General features: G+C 37.9%; 1 protein-coding gene across 1 annotated transcript in view; it reads right to left on the bottom strand.

The window, feature by feature from the left end:
- Positions 1-16,919, bottom strand: part of pcdh15a (protocadherin-related 15a) — a 283,761-nt gene that overhangs the window by 84,176 nt on the left and 182,666 nt on the right. The window contains exons 20-22 of the mRNA XM_051648198.1: positions 16,424-16,729; positions 9,813-10,037; positions 5,999-6,115 (exon numbers count right to left, since the gene is read on the bottom strand). Of these exons, the coding sequence (XP_051504158.1) occupies positions 5,999-6,115; positions 9,813-10,037; positions 16,424-16,729 (648 nt within the window). The remainder of the gene's footprint in view (positions 1-5,998; positions 6,116-9,812; positions 10,038-16,423; positions 16,730-16,919) is intronic.

The following is a 16,919-nucleotide window of genomic DNA, read 5'->3' as shown; positions in this document are numbered from 1 at the left end:
TTTTCAACAAAAAAAATAAAAAATAAAATAAAATAAAAATATTGTTTATTATGATTATTATGCAATTTGAATTATGGGTACACTAGACATGTCCCATAAACCACATCTATAGCATAATACCCTTGTAATTACCAGTTTCTAACCTAAAAAAAATGTCCCCGTAAACCACCCAAACCTGCACACGCACGCACACACACACTCACATACATTGCTGTAGGCATAAAGTGTTACTTTTTATAGTAGTTGTTCTCTGCCACAAATGGATTACTAAAACTTTTTAAAAGAACATTAGCTTCAAACGGCCCCATTCAAGATTCTTTTGTTTCATGTCTAACACGTATCTCCTTTCTGGAAGTCAACTAGGAATCAGGAGAGGGAAGGACTTTATTTTTTCAAGGTAGGCCTAAATGTGATAAAGAAAGTGATCAGATAACATTACACATAAATTCGTATAGCTAAAAAATGACATTCACATTGAAAGCCATAACAACTTAAAAAAAAAAAATTAAAGGTACTTAAGTTTATTTTTACACCCACATTACAAGTGTAGGTGTGATATTACGGGGGTCTGGGGGTGTAGGTGTCTGCTGTTGGTGTGAATAATCCCTTCCTCCATTAGGATAGCCTAATTCCTACAAGGAAAGTAACTGATGCCTATACCTTAGCTTGCATTAATAATGGAATAGGGTACCATATAAATTTAACTTATAAAATTTAAGTATTCAGCATTACTGCCTATAATGTCAATATTATGTTACCAAATTGTTTTTAAATAAACCGCCTTTTTTCCTGGAATAAAACCAGTTAACTTGGCCGTTACACTTTAAGTTCTGGGGTTTTTAGCCACAGTGTATGTGTGAAATTCAGACTTTCATGTGCTGTCATATAGCCTACTGTACATGTAAATAATATTGCATGCCATATTTTTATTCCCTATGACAAATGGTTTATTTAAATCTCATACAGCATATGTGGTATAAGAAAGGGAAGACTCTTTCTCGTAAAACAACGGTAAAGAACCACCAAGTAACGGTACCACTATACAATATAAATACAATATAAATAAAAATAAAAATTTGACACAACATTAATGAACATAAATAAATGATCATTCATGCACAAGTGAGCATGGGACAGGATGTTTATTTGCACTCTTTGTATGGTGGACTTTAATCAACAAAGCTCAGGTAAAATATCTCCCATGAGTGCAACAATGGCATAACGCACAATTACATCAGCAGCCTACTGCGATCAGCAGCATCTAGTTTAAAGTTTTAAGAAACTTGACTGTCAGACACAAGTCAATCAGACTAGATGTGCGAGACAGTGTCCCGAGAATGATAAAAATTCAGTTTTTATCCAAATGTCTTGATTGCGAATGTGTTATGTGGAAGTTCGCAAAGAGTAGGGGAGAGCGGGTCACACACCGTCATGGTCCTGTCACTCTGTCAGTCTGGATTGTTGTCTGACAGGACCATGACATCATCGTCCCATGTCTGTCTTGTGTTTCATTGTCTGTCTTTGTGTAAGCACACGGTTTCGGTTGTATTCCCTGCCGTGCGCTCTTTGGTCTGTCTTGTTTCATGTCTGGAGTACGGAGTCCTGATTTGGTTTTGGTCTGTGTCGGGATCCGGACACTCATGCTCCATGTCTGTCTGTTATTTACGTGGGTGCATCGCGCTTATGTCATCTTGGAAGCATGCGCTCAAGCGTCAGTAGTGTTTGTCTGTCTCTCACAAACACGGGTGCACCTCACGTCACACTTGAGATGTCTTCATGTTGTGCTGAGGTTCAGTCACTTCGGTCTAAGGAGTCAGATGTGTGTGTGGCCAAACTCTCACACAGATGTCCTGTCTTGTTTTTGTCACCTGTTGTGTGCATCACGTGGCATTTGCCTTGCGATGTATGCTCAGGTTTCGTTTAGTGTGAGAATACGTGGCATCGCTTTATTTGACGTTGCTACGCATTCTCTCGTCTTGTTTGTCAGTTGGCATGGGCGTTTATTGCCTTATTGTCTTGGCGATGTGCACTCATGACATTCGGGGGTTTTGTTGTCTTGTGAGAGCACGTGGCTTTGTTTTGTTTCTTTCTCACTGCATGTATCTCTGTCTTACGTCATAAACTGCCTCCTTGTATACCCATTATTAGTTTATTAGTCACACGTACCCTGTCTTGTTAACCTGTGTATTTCTCTCCCTATTTTAGTCTCCTCGTGTGTGCTGTCCAGTGCCAGTTCGTCTTGTTTGTTCAGTCGGTGTTGGTCTCAGGTTCTAGTCGTCTAGTTCGTGTCTTATCAGTCTGGTTTCCCATCCCTGTTCGGTCTGGTTGGTCCTGGTCCCTGTTTTGTCTGCCCAGCCCCTCTTCAGTTAGCTCTGCCCTGAACTTAGCATTTTCCCCCTACAGGTAGTTTAAGTTTTTCTCCTTTATTTTGTGTGAATAAATTCCCTTGTTTTTTTCCACTCTGCTTTTGGGTCTGAGGAGTTGGCGTCAGGGCAACCGCCCTTTTTATGTTTATGCCAAGGCACTCCTCAATGTGGCTCAGGGCTTGGGTTATGGTGAGGCCGCTCTAATACATCAGTTCCTGTCCAGACTTGCCAGTTGATTGGAAGATATGGGAGACCTGCGAACTTGGTCCTTCTGGGAGGTGGTAGATTGTGTTGTAGGCTGTGGGAACCCAACTTCAACGCTCCCACCTCACAGCCCTGCCAGCTCACAGCTGACCGCCAGGAGGTGGAGACTGTCACTGCAGCAGTACTTCCCTCTGCCCTTGAAGAGAAGGAGGAGGGCGCCCACTCCTCAGTCACTGTCAGCACCCACGGCCACGAAGGCCGTTCCCCTGCCACTGACAGCGCCCACGGCCACAGAGGCCGTTTCCCTGCTGCTGCCAGTGGCCACACCTTTCACAGTCAACGAGCCAGCACCCACGCCTGCCATGGTCAATGAGCCAGCGCCCACACTTGCCACAGTCAACGAGCCAGTTCCTGAAGCCTCATCCGTCCCAGAGCCAGTGCCTGAAGCCTTGTCCATCCCAGAACCAGCGCCTGAAGCCTCGGCCATCTCAGTCCTCAGTCACAAAGGCCGTTCCCACAGCAGTGCTCCCAGTCACCCGGAAGAGGAGGAGAAGGGCTCCTGCTCCCCAGTTGCTGCCAGCGCTCCCGGCCATGGAGCCGTTCCCCAGTTGCTGCCAGCACTCCTGGCCATGGAGGCCATTCCCCAGTCGCTGCCAGCACTCCTGGCCATGGAGGCCATTCCCCAGTCGCTGCTTGTGCTCCCGGTCACAGAGGCCGTTTCCCCAGTTGCTGCCAGCGCTCCCGGCCACGGAGGCCATTCCCTAGTCACTAACTGTGCTCACAGCCATGGAGGCTGTTTCCCCATCACTGCCAGTGCCCATGACCATGGAGGTCATTCCCCATCACTGCCTGTGCTCACAGCCATGAAGGCTGTTCCCCTGCAACTGCCGGTGCCTACGACCATGGAGGTTGTTCCCCTGTCACTGCCTGTGCTTACAGCCACTGAGACTGTTCCCCTGTTACTGCCAGTACTCACGACCAAGGAGGTAATTTCCCTGTCACTGTCAGTGCTCATGACCACCGAGACCAGTGCCAGTGCTGTCCAGTGCCAGTTCGTCTTGTTTGTTCAGTCGGTGTTGGTCTCGTGTTCCAGTCTGTCTAGTTTGTGTCTTATTAGTCTGGTTTCCCATCCCTGTTTGGTCCGGTCGATCCTGGTCCCTGTTTCGTCTGCCCCAGCCCCTCTTCAGTTAGCTCTGCCCTGGACTTTGCGTTTTTCCCCTCTATGAGGTACCTTTAGTTTTTTGCATTATTTTGTGTAAAAAATGCCCTTGTTTTTTTTTTCACTCTGCTTTTGGGTCCTGTCTCTGCATTCTGTGACACTAATGTGTGGGCTACTCACATGGTTCAAACATTTCCACACAAACTTGTTAGACGAAACTTCATTTGTTTAGCCTTGTTGCCATTACAAAACTGTGTAGTTTTGCGCGCGCGCGCGTGTGTGTGTGTGTCATCAATCCTTGCATTATTTAGGCCAATCCAATGGCTTTGTTGTGTATTTATTGTCAAGTGTCAATATTATTGCTATATTATATATGATAAAGTTAATAAATAGATTTTATTGACAGAATATTTTAGGTTATCTTTAGTTTATCTATTTATTTTAATTAGACCAGAGAATGTTGATGTTAATTTATAAAATGATTTAATTAAAATGAAATCCTTTATTTAAAAAGCAAATACCTCCATATGTCATATGTCATGTTACAATGTGACCCTCACAGGTTACGTGTCCCACCTATGGGAAACGTTGTAACATTTCACTTTCCTTCTTTCCAGGTAGATAGCGACAGCAAGTATATGCTGTATTCGTGAAACAAGACCACATATTTGTACCAGACATGTGTAAAATTTATGTGAGAAAAGAAAAAATACTTTAAACCCCAAGTACATTTACACATACTTAAGAAAACCAAAAAGTGTTAGTTTGTACCCCGCTCTCCCCTACAGAAGTATGCAAGAATTAGAAGAATTATTAGTAGTTTATTTTTTTTTAATGATTTAAGTGCTATCATAAAGAAGGGAGCTTTTTTATATTATTATCATAATTTTTTTCTATTATTATTGTAATTATTATTTTGTACAAAACTGCATTAAATGTTTTTTCTGCATATATATATATATATATATATATATATATATATATATATATATATTTTTTTTTTTTTTTTTTTTTTCTTGCCATTTTTTCCCCTCTATTCACAAGTGGCACCTTATGGGAAATACCTGAAAATATATTTGATATTTTGATTAGGCCTTTGTGTAATGGACTAAAACAATGCCCAACGAGAAACAAATTTATCTCACTCCACTTGTCACAACCACGATCTACTGCAAAAAAAAAAAAATAAAAAACCCGACATGGTAAGAAATATTTTTATGTTAAGCCAGCCATTCCTAGAAGTCACAAGGAAAACGCTTGATGTGGCATGGTTCCTCTTCAGAGAAAAAAACCTCACCGAGACTCCACGCTTTGCATTTAATTGGGTCATCCTTTTGTTTGAAGTCAGTTTTCTTATTTCAACCAAGGGCACTGATGTTAAGTGCTTTTTCTTTTTAATGGTTTTCTATGGAAAAACCTTGATGCGCTTTGTGTTTAGATTTTGAGCTCTTGATGTTTTTAAGTAGTGAATAAGACAAAGGAAATAAAATAAAATCTGTTTTCTTCCAGGTCATTGTTTTGAGCAGCAATAAGGCCACATTAAGCGTTTTAGAATGTCCTTCAAACCGGAGCATAATAAAATTGAGTGCTACCTGTATATAATGCGCATATTTATCCATCATTATATTCAGAATGTACTAAATAAAATTGCTTTTAGTAACTGAATCATTAGTGGTTTATCGACATGTGCACAGTATACACACACAATAAAAATGGCTTGTCCACATTTGAGATGCTTTGCTGCTGCCTGCTGCATTACGGTTGTGAGAGAGATTCACAGATCCCCGGCCAAGCAAAAGCCGTGCATCGGCTTCGGCACAAGAAAGGACCAGTGAAAAATGAGTATAGCCTAACAAAATAGTACATATCAAAATTAAATGTGCAACACTTTCATACATTTATACTCATCGTCGGTGATATAAAATCAACAATAGTTTATTGCCATTGCTGATCAATATCTCTTGCTGTGCAATTTTTTGAAACTGGCTAAGGTGGTCCCATGTGAGAAATGAACTCACTGACTAAACCATTAGCAATCGGTGCTGGTTCAAAGAATAAAATACGACTGCCCTCTACTAATCACGTCTATCCTGTACCGCCTAATGTCGCGTCACACCGAGAGATATCACAGGATCTGTTTCCCTTTGAGGCACATTCTCAAAGGCAGCATCCGCCCCTTTGTTATGATTGGCTTGCCTTGCTGTCAGGCTTTTAATTTGAGAATAAGCCAGAGATCACAGAAGACTGGTTCATAGCTTTGTGTACTTACGGGAGGATCCTGATCTTCTGCAAAAACAGTTGTGATGACTGTCCCCTTCTCTGCATTTGGAGCCACCATCCCTTTATAAAGTGCCTGACTGAAGACCGGAGAGAAATCATTCATGTCCTATACAAACAGACAGAGAAAAATATGGATAAAATATGTATTATCAACATTTATTAAAACAGGATTGAGATAAGCAGTACACATTGGCAATGTGAATCTTTTCCGTATGCTGTCTTCCCCTACACAATGACAATCAGCTTATCTTTCTCAAAATGTTATAACTTGTTTTGCATCTGAAACAACGTTCAGGCTGTTCTGGTTGATGTCACCAAGCCCTTTAACATTTTAGGCCCCTTCCCTCCAACCGCTTCTTTATGATCCAATCAATTCCCAATGGATAAAATGAAGTCACACCTTTCATTTTTTTTTTCCTCAGAAATATGTCATACTGTGGAAGTTAAATTATCTACACTAGTATGTGTCAGTATACAGTCCAAGACCACTGTATCAACCATTGGAACATCAACAAAATAACTTAGCATGATTATGCTGCCCTCAAAGATAGCTTCTCATTGGGTTTCGGAACATAGCCTCTAAGAGACATGAAATTTCAGCACTGTATCTTGGAGAGAAGCTGTTCAATTCAACATCTTTTCATTAAGATTTGCCAACCTGAAAAACACATCAATATATCCTGACCCTTCACCTCTTAGCACGAGTTCAAGTGGATGAAAATATAGCAGAAGAACTATGGATTTATATGAAGTGGGCTGCTCTTCTCAGGGGGTTGAGGGGACGAGGGCTACAGACTCACAAAAGATCGAAACAACGATGAAACTGCTCACAGAGGTAAAATGAAACATTCTGAAAGTTCATCACAATCTGTAGGTCCTGTAGCTCAATTAGTAGAGCATGACACTAGAAACAACAAGGTCATGTGCAGTCTGATTCTCTACTTTTATGAGCTGACTCTTTTTAATGAAGACCCACTCATGTCCAACACTAAGAACACATTAAATCCGATCATATGTAAATAAAATATATTAGTATTTACTTCCCCAAAAAGCCAAAATACAGTAACTATGTCAACAATGATACAGATTTTTGATTGTCCAGACAAACGTGAATAGTCTCACTGTGTTTTCTCTGAATTCTTACTCAAAAGTACAGAAAAAAAAAAAAAAAAAAAAGAAATGCAGTTGGAACCCCAATCCCATCCCTATGGATGTAATAAACAATATTCCTCTGCAAGATCTTCAGAATCTCCCACAAGCCCACATATGATGACTCAACCCAAACATTAATGATATTCCTTTCACCCAAGCTAGAGATTCATTGCAATCTTTACACCTTCCCTGTCGCAGTAAATCTAACAGGGTGCAAAATTTGCTAAGTTGAAGGTAAACATCTCTGAAATCTGGAAACTGTTTCTGCAAACAACTCAACATTCAAGAGACATCTGAAGAGAGCAGCAGCAAAACTAGGATTCACAGCTTTGTTTTTCAGCCCACAACAAACACTTGAGACAATCTAAGTTTAATTGTGTCTCATAAGGAACAAGTCAACATGATGTATAAACACACGCTTTTAGGAATAGTCAGGGTTATTTATAACCTAATGCCTATGTACTGTCGATTACAACAGACAATAACTTCGACTCGTTCCTCAGTGAGCATAAACAAATGGAAAGCACATTTACAGTTACAGTACACACTTGCGGAAACAAATTAGGCAAGATAAACTTTTAAAACACTCGCTTTGTAAAAAATATGTATTATTTGATCTGTGAAGCTGTCTAAATGGTCATTTAAAAGTGGGACTATATTTCTAGGTGGAAGAACTTCTGGTTGAGTAAATATAACAAAATCAGTCCAGGTCATATTTTAACCCAAAATCCAATGACAGAGATAAGAAATTAGACTTTTGCTAAAGCTAACTGTTTAGTATTTTTGCATTGTGACACTATTTTTAGGACAATTAGGCATATAATTTTAACGTGATTTGTGAGCTGGACATGTTAATAATGATGATTCACATGGTTTTGTGTTATATACGGGGGTGCAAAACACAAATGTTTTATAAAACAGTGGCAACAGCAATACAATAACCTGCTGTGTGCATTTCCCATTTACTTTTTTATTTTGTAACTAGTAGCACCTAACAAACATGCAAAAAAAAAAAAAAAAAAAAATAACTAAAATAATTCTAGTTTTAGATCGTTTTCCTAAAAAAATTATGGCAACACATGTGGGTGTAACATGTGCTGGCTGCTGGCAATGATGAGGACGAAGATGATGAGAACCCAAGTGCAGTTTTATTTACAGAACATGAAATCCAAAAACCCTAACTAAAAATAAACATGAAAATTGACTTGACAAATTGGCTTGACATAAACGTGGCCTGACATAAACAGCTACACTCACATTCAACACTTGACAATCGACAATGGCAAACACGAGGGCTTAAATACAGGACATGGGAGAAAATAAACCAATGAACACATGACATATGAACATGTAGGGAAAACATGAAATCACATGACAAGGGAACAGGAACTAAACTTTTCAAAATAAAAGACATGAATCAACAAAATACACATGACAGTGGGACTAAGTTTTGACATTTTAAATAATACCAAGCTACAGAAAGTAAACTCTGCTGTGATCGGCACCATGTTGTTTTTCTGATGACTCAGTACATCTTTTCTGACATCCCTGAGCCTCTTGAACTGAGATCAGTCAGCCATTCAAATGACTATTTTACAGTCTCGAACATGACTCATCAAATCAGAGTTGAGAGTCAGAAATGTCCATTATTAAACATTTAGATTATAATATTTAAGATTAATGTCTAAAAGCACAGAAAAAACGGTGTGACCATCATTAGCCAAACTATATTTAAAAAAGAGTTAATTAAAAATTGGAAGTTTTCAAATACAAATTTATTTTTTTATTTTTTTTAAGGCACTTTTCATCACAGCCAAATGCTTCAGCCGCTGAAAACTGTAGGAGTCTAATCCTTCTGTACTGATCCCGCAGCTAATCTTCAGAGGCGCTGGAGAGCGCTCCTGTTAAAATCCTCACATAATTGCAGTCACAAAGCTAATGAGTCATTCAGGCCTGGAAAAAGCTGTGCCAGGCTAGCATCAGAACCTGCACCAAGCTTTGTCTGTCACCCCTGTCAGCGTCAACCAGAAATAACACAACAGGAATGTAGGCAAACGCAGGCAAAGATCCAGTAAACAATGGCCACAATCCTGCCAACATAGCGCATTTCCTTTCATGATTAATTTAATTCAGAGATCAAATCTTTTGTAGGCATTACTGGAACACAGTCAACACAGCTTCTACAAGACGAAGTGTTAGCACATCGACACTATGGATGAGCTTTGGAAGTTCTAATCCAATCACCAGCTCTTTCTGATGGCACTAGACCTGATGAAAATTTGCTTCTATCCTCCCAAGTTCATACTCTGTATGACTGCAACCTGCTGAACTCACAGGAAAAGGAAATCTAATGGTGCTATTGAAAGTGCTGTGATAAAAGAGAGGGTGCAATTCACCGAGAATAAATTGCGTCTGCTGAAAGAACAGGCACTTTCTGCTCTGTTTAGTGCAGTTTCAGCACCCAGATAGAAAATGTACATAAACAACTCTTTTAAGGGAAATTTAGTTTATCAGCTGCTTTCCGCTGGCAGTAATAGCACAACATTTATTGAGTTATTTGAACAAAGCGTAATATATGAATCTAATTTACATAGGAATTAGGCATGTTTGCGCAAAAGTGGCGTAAATGTGTAGTGAATTTGCCATCTTACCGTGATCCTAACGATAACTGTTGCTGTGCCAGGTGGTAGAACTCCAACGTGATCTAATGCCTCGACTTCAAAGGTGTAGGTGCTGTTCCCTGCTGCCAAGTCCTCAAAGTCCAAAGCTTGCAGCACTGATATGGTGCCGGTCAGCCAGTTCACAGCAAAGAGCTGCCGAGCGGCTTCTGTTTTTATTCTGTAGGTCACATTAGAGACTAGATCGGCATCCACCGCCTGAAAGACAGAGCGAAAGAGAGGGGGGAAAAAAAGAAATAATGATCTCAAACTTCACCTGGTTCTGTAGGAATCAAGAAACCTAAAAGTTACTTTAAGATCTTTCATAGATCTTTCAGACCCCATTTACACCTGGTATCTGAGCACAAGTGGACAGGTGTAAATAGGGTTAAATAGGCCTTGGAGATGTTTTGTGATCCAATCACTCAAACAACATTCTGAGGTGGTCAAGAACACATATGGTGTTCCTTTGTAGTGTGAAAATACTGCAAATTATTGCATCCTGATTTGTTGCGGAAAAAAATCAAAGGACCTCCAACTCACCTAACAAGCAATCATTACACCAAGACATGGTCAGCTAGTTATGACTTTAAAAGAAAACAACCTTTCAACTGATAAAAAAGAAAAGAAGTCCTACAGTGTATTTGCAAAAGTCTTCAAATCTACAATATCAAATATTTTGGACCATTATACATTACTATAGAAAACAAATGTATACAAATACACTGGAACAGTTTCTAGACATAATTATTTACCTCTTGTTGTCACAATATAGAACAAATGCAACTATTCAAAGTCATTTGATCCACGACTAGTTGACACAGACCCAAAGCATCGACTGGTGGAAAAACTAAGTAAGTTTACATGCACTCTACAAGTCATGTCAGACTAAAACAATAATTTATCTTTATAAAATGTTATGTAAACACTTTAGTCCAACTGAACTGTACCAGTACGATTTTTGCAAAGACAGACTAACAGATCTAGATAACGAGATTGTAGGTGCACTTCGTCTCGTGTATATATATATATATATATACATATATATATATATATATATATATATATATATATATATATATATATATATATATATATATATATATATATATATATATATATATATATATATATATATATATATATATATATATATATATATATATATATATATATATATATATATATATATATATATATATATATGTATATATATATATATGTATATATATATATATATATATATATATATATGTATATATATATATATATATATATATATATATATATATATATATATATATATATATATATATATATATATATATATATATATATATATATGTATATATATATAGGTTAATTGGACCACAAATGGCCTCTGCATTGTGCTCATGTTCCAAAAGACAGAGGTGACACTTTACCTGTCTTATAGGCACAACCTCAGCCAACATCCTTCCTTCAAATATTATATTTGCATTGAGTCATGTCTACTTGGACAGAAAGATGAAGACTGTAGATCAACTACGGAAAAAACCCACTGTAGCTCAATTATAACTATTCATGTAAACCTACTGTGCAAAACTCCTATGAAACTCATATTATTGCAAGGAGTAAATGGAAATCGGTCTCGAATGACCACTTGTGATCAGATCACGTAAGACAGTGATTCCCAACCGACTGTATGCGTACCCAAGTACGTAAGTAGGTTCCGGGGGTTGCGGAAATAATTCGATTTTGTTTTGTTGAACCCAACAAAATCACATGTATGGCTTAAAATGGATAAAGATACTGATTTTCTGATAAAATACTGATACAAATACTGATACTAATTTTAACAACCCCGATATGGATCTTTTACTCTATGTGAAGTTTGTCATTAAGATCTTTTCACTGCATGTTGAAATTTGTTTTTTGTTCCGTGAAATGCATGTCTAAATATAAGCTAAACACAATCCATTTGTCATTGAATAATGTCTCTTTAATACCCTTTCTGTTCTTCACAGTTTGATGATTAAAAACAACATAAAAGAAACATTAATTCTAATCAAACATAGAAGAAATGCACTAAAGAAATAGGGTGCATTCTCTCTCGTTAATGTGCTCACTGGCAAAACTGTTGCCGGTAGTCTTAAAGAGACTTTTTTTTTTCATTTTTTAGCTCTTGTTCTACATATCAATGTAAATACTTGTAAATAGTACAAATTATGCATGTAAACAATAAACATGTCATTAAACATATGCATGCAATATAATATATGCAATTCCAAGACATCATATTTATTGATGTAATACATGGAATTTGTACATTTGTAAAAAGCTGAAATGTATCCAAAATTATGAGAAACAAATGATAAAATAAAATTTGTAAAATAATTATTTCATAATGTACCATGTTAGAAGGTGCCCTGTATAATTTATAGAATTAGCTAAGAGTCAGTTTCTTTCCTATGTAAGCAAATTGGACATTATAACTAAAATATATCCTAAATATAATTTATTATTATCATTAATATTAATCAATATTAATGATAATGTTAAATTATATAGTCTTGGCTATACATCTTGATTTTGTGTTGATAAATGGGTACATCAGCCTTACCGATGGTGATGTGGGATACTTAAGTCAAAATGGTTGTGAAACACTGGCCTAAAATGAATGTTAAAAGAGTCCTCATTTAGTTAAAGAACATAAGTCGATGCAACAATCCTGCAAGAACAGCTGCAACCATATATGGCACAAACAAACATATTACACATATTTCAATGCGGATATACACAAACATGCAAAACACACATGGCAGGGCTCAACAATAATTATTTGTTTTGTATTATTCTGCTAACCCAGTCTGGCCAGTAGTTTAGATTATTTTTGCCCATCAAACATTCCACCACCACCACAAAAAAAAAAAAAAAAAAAAAAGATTTTTAGCAACAAGTGTCAAAAATGTAAGGTTACGTTTTTCAAAACACATTGTTTTCTTTCCTAATAAAAACTAATTATATTGCCGGTAACTAATTGTATTACTAATTTGCAAAACTTTTAGATATATTATGCAAAACATTTCCTTGGTAAAAATTTGCAAAACAACATTTAAACATTACAGAAAAGCTAATGTTAACATTTACAAAGCATAAAAACACACGTAAATGATCAAAGAATGTAAAATAATTGGAACATTGGACAGTTCCATCAACTGACCCCAGGCCATCCTTATTGTTAAGCCCTGAATATAGTCATACACAGACTACAGTAATACACATGTTCCACATGTGTGTGTTCTCCTGATGCTGATTAAAAGTGAAAGCATTAGACAGTAGAGGAGAGATGCTGTGAGCATGTTGGGGGCACATAGAATTAAAATCTACACTGATCTCAAAGATTTGAGAAATATATAAATAAAGCTTTAAAACCCCCGTAGAGAAGCAGCACAAGGAGTCTGATCAGTTCTTCAGCTCCAGACCAGATGCTGTCACCGGGGCCCACAGCGCTTTGACACCAACCAGTGCTGTAGAGACCCGGATGTGCCAGACACACCGAGATAAAAATAAGGCTGCAAGATCACGGTCTTCAAACAGTGTTACTCATTTGCCCCTCAGCCACACAAACATACACACACACACACACACACACATTGGTGTGGCTATCCTTATGAGGATTCTCCATAGACATAATTATTTTTATACTGTACGAACTATAGATTCTATGCCCTAACCCTAACCCTACCCCTACCCCTAAACCTAACCCTCATAAAAAAAAAAAAAAAAAACATTGTTTAGTATGTTTAAGTGATTTCAATTATGAGGACACTAGAAATGTCCTAATAAAACACATTTATAGCATAATACCCTTAAAATTATCAATTTGTAACCTAAAAAAAGTCCACGTAAACCACCCAACCCCCCCCCCCCCCCCCACACACACACAATCTTGTTTTACCTCCTATCTGAATCTAGGAGGGGAATTAGCCAAGTCTGAGTTGTGACAGATGTCTTCATTAGCAGACAGATTTTATAGAGTGGCAAAAATTAGCTGGTTTTCTTGTTAATTGGTCATATAATGTGATCTCATCTTCATCAAAGTCACAATTATAGACACACAATGTGCTTACGCTAACAACACACAAACAATTATAATCTTCCATGTTTTTATTGAACACATCACATTAAACATTCACAGTGCTGTGGAAAAAGTAAGTGAACCCTTGGATTTAATAACAGATCGATCCGCCTTTGGCAGGAAAAAACCTCAACTAAGAGTTTCCGGTAGCTGCGTATTATACCTGCACAACGTTCAGAAGGAATTCTGGACAATGCTTCCTTACAGAACTGCTTCAGCTCAGCCATTAGGATGTCTGGTGTGAATGGCTCTCTTGAGGTCATTCCACAGCATCTCTATTGGGTTAAGTTCTGGGCTCTGACTGGGCCACTCCAAAAGGTGGAATTTCTTTTTTTTTTTTTTTTTTTTTTCTGTAGTGTATTTATTTTGATGTTTAGGTTCATTGTCCTGTTGCATTACCCAACTTCTACTGAGCTTCAGCTGGCACACAGCCACCCTGTCATTATTAGCGGCTTCCTTCGTGGTGTCCTGCCATGGACACCATGCTTTTTTATGTTTTCAACAAAGTAGACTTTTGCTAACCAGTTCCAATGATTCCTTCAGTCATTAGCTGTCTTTTTTACCTCATTGAGCATTCTGCGGTGTGCCCTTTGAGTCATCTTGGCTGGACGGCCACTTCTAAGGAGAGTAGTCACAGTACTAAATCATCTCCATTTACAGACAATTTGTCTAAGTGTGGACAGATGAATATCTAAGTTCTTTGAGATAACTTTGTAACCCTTTCCAGCTTTATGCAATGCAACAATCCTTGATCGTAGGTCTTCTGAGATCTCTTTTTTTGCGAGGCATGGTCCACATCATCAGATGCTTCTTGTGAATAGTAAACTTTTTTGTGCTTTTTATATGTCAAAGTATCTCTAACCCACACCTCCAATCTCGTTTTCATTAATTGGATGCCAGGTTTTCCAACTCTTGACTCTAATTAGCTTTTGTTGACATCATTAGCTTAGGGGTTCACATACTTTTTCCAAAATACAGTGAATGTTTGAATGATGTATTCAGTATGTACAAGAACAATACAATAATGTGTGTGTTGTTAGTTAAAGGCAAACCAGTCATTCTTAATATTCGATATCTAACCATTTATTATATTGCAGTTCCTAATAAAGTTACAAAATGTACACAAATATCCTTTTTAAACAAACATTTTAAAGTTTACAGAAACAGCTTTCCATGGGCACTAATAGTGAATGCACTGTTTAATTTATTTATTCATGGTGCGGTAAAGAGTTATACCATTTAATGGCAGATAACTTGGACTGTGGATGACATTCGGATAATACGCAGGGTTTTGTTCTTAAAAATCTCACACATTTGGTGACTGTGTTCTGTTATGTTGTCATTCCTCTAAAATTCCCAAGTGCACAACTGTTTAGAGGCACATTAACCACAAGACAGCATTTCTTGCCTTTCACACGGAGTCTGTCAAGCGTGTCGATATGTATCTAGTTAAATATGCAGCCCGTCGGGAATAAACAGAAAATCCAGACACTCTTTCTCCCCCCCCCCCCCCCCCCAAAAAAAATCCAAGACTCTCAAGGGAGACAAAAATACAAATAATGCAGTATGTTACTGTCTGGCCACAGTTAAGACACACAGACATGTAAATAAACACAAAAACAGACAACATTTTCTCTTCCAAAAGTCAGGTTAGATGCTCAGGTCTAATGGAGACTAGCTGGTGTGGAATTTCTGCAGCCGTTAATGTTAAAGGTAGAATTTAGAAGTAAACAGAAAACAATGAAAAGCTGTGACAAGCTGATGATGCCAAATGCCATTGGTTCTTGCATATCAGGTGATTGATCTTGATGCAGCAAGTCTGAATATACTCAACCGCAAATGACGATTGAAAGGGGAATTTAATACCTTAAATTCCATTAAAAAAAAAAAAAAAAAAATGATGACACTAAATTAAGTAAAAAAGTAATACAGGGTTGGAACAACATGGGGGTGAGTAAATTATGACAGAATTTTTATTTTTGGGTAAACTATTGCTTTAAGGACATAACTCAATATTACCTATTAACTATTGATATAAGAAATCCCCTCCCCAAATTAAAATGTTGTCATTATTTTCTCACCTTGATGTCACTCAAAACCAATATGACTTCTCTCTTCCCTTGAACTAATAAGAAAAATGTAAAAATGTCCACACAGCTTCACATCTTGCATTTAATAAAAGTAAATAGAAAAACTAGGCTGTCAATCTCCAAAAAGACAATAAAAGAATATTAAGCCAGAGTAAAAGTAACTGATTTGACTCATGCACTATAATAAGTCTTCTGAAGTGATTAAATGACTTTTTGTGATGAAGAGACCAAAATGTTAGCTGACTCCCCAACCAAACCAATGATCAACTTTTGTATACTGTGCACAAATCAAATATGGTGACTACCTTTAAGATTTACTAAACACTTTTTCAATAGCTTAAATCACTCAGAGAACACAGAGTTATTGATGAGTCAATCGCGAGTGGAGCACTTACACTAAGTCTCAGAATGATGGTTCCTGCTGGGGTGTTCTCTGGGACATTCACCGTGTAAGTGGGCTGAGAAAACACCGGGCTGTTGTCATTGATGTCTGTTACCTCCACCAGCAGTGTGATGGTGGTCCTGCGGGGGTCCACTGCCCCATCAGATGCCTCCACGATCAGATCGTACCGGCTCCGCATCTCCCGGTCCAACGGAACCACTGTGAAGATGCTGCCTGTGGCGTTTATGGTGAAGAGAGATGCAAAGGAAAGCAGCCGGTACCGGACCTGACCACTGAGCCCAGCATCAGCATCAGTGGCCTGAAAACAGAGACACACTCATGATTATACACTTGAATTTTTTATATTCAGCGTTTCTTATTGTTTGGAATGACATTTTGCCACCCTGAGGCAGAGGCACCGTAACAATGCAAGAAAATCATGTTTACATGAGATTTAAAGACACTGAGATGTTTTGCAGAAAACTTAAACAACCATGACCACAACACAT

Source organism: Myxocyprinus asiaticus, chromosome 21, assembly GCF_019703515.2.
Source record: "Myxocyprinus asiaticus isolate MX2 ecotype Aquarium Trade chromosome 21, UBuf_Myxa_2, whole genome shotgun sequence".
Lineage (NCBI taxonomy): Eukaryota > Metazoa > Chordata > Actinopteri > Cypriniformes > Catostomidae > Myxocyprinus > Myxocyprinus asiaticus.
The sequence above is the reverse complement of the archived record's forward strand: the minus strand, read 5'-3'. Positions and strand labels throughout refer to the sequence as shown.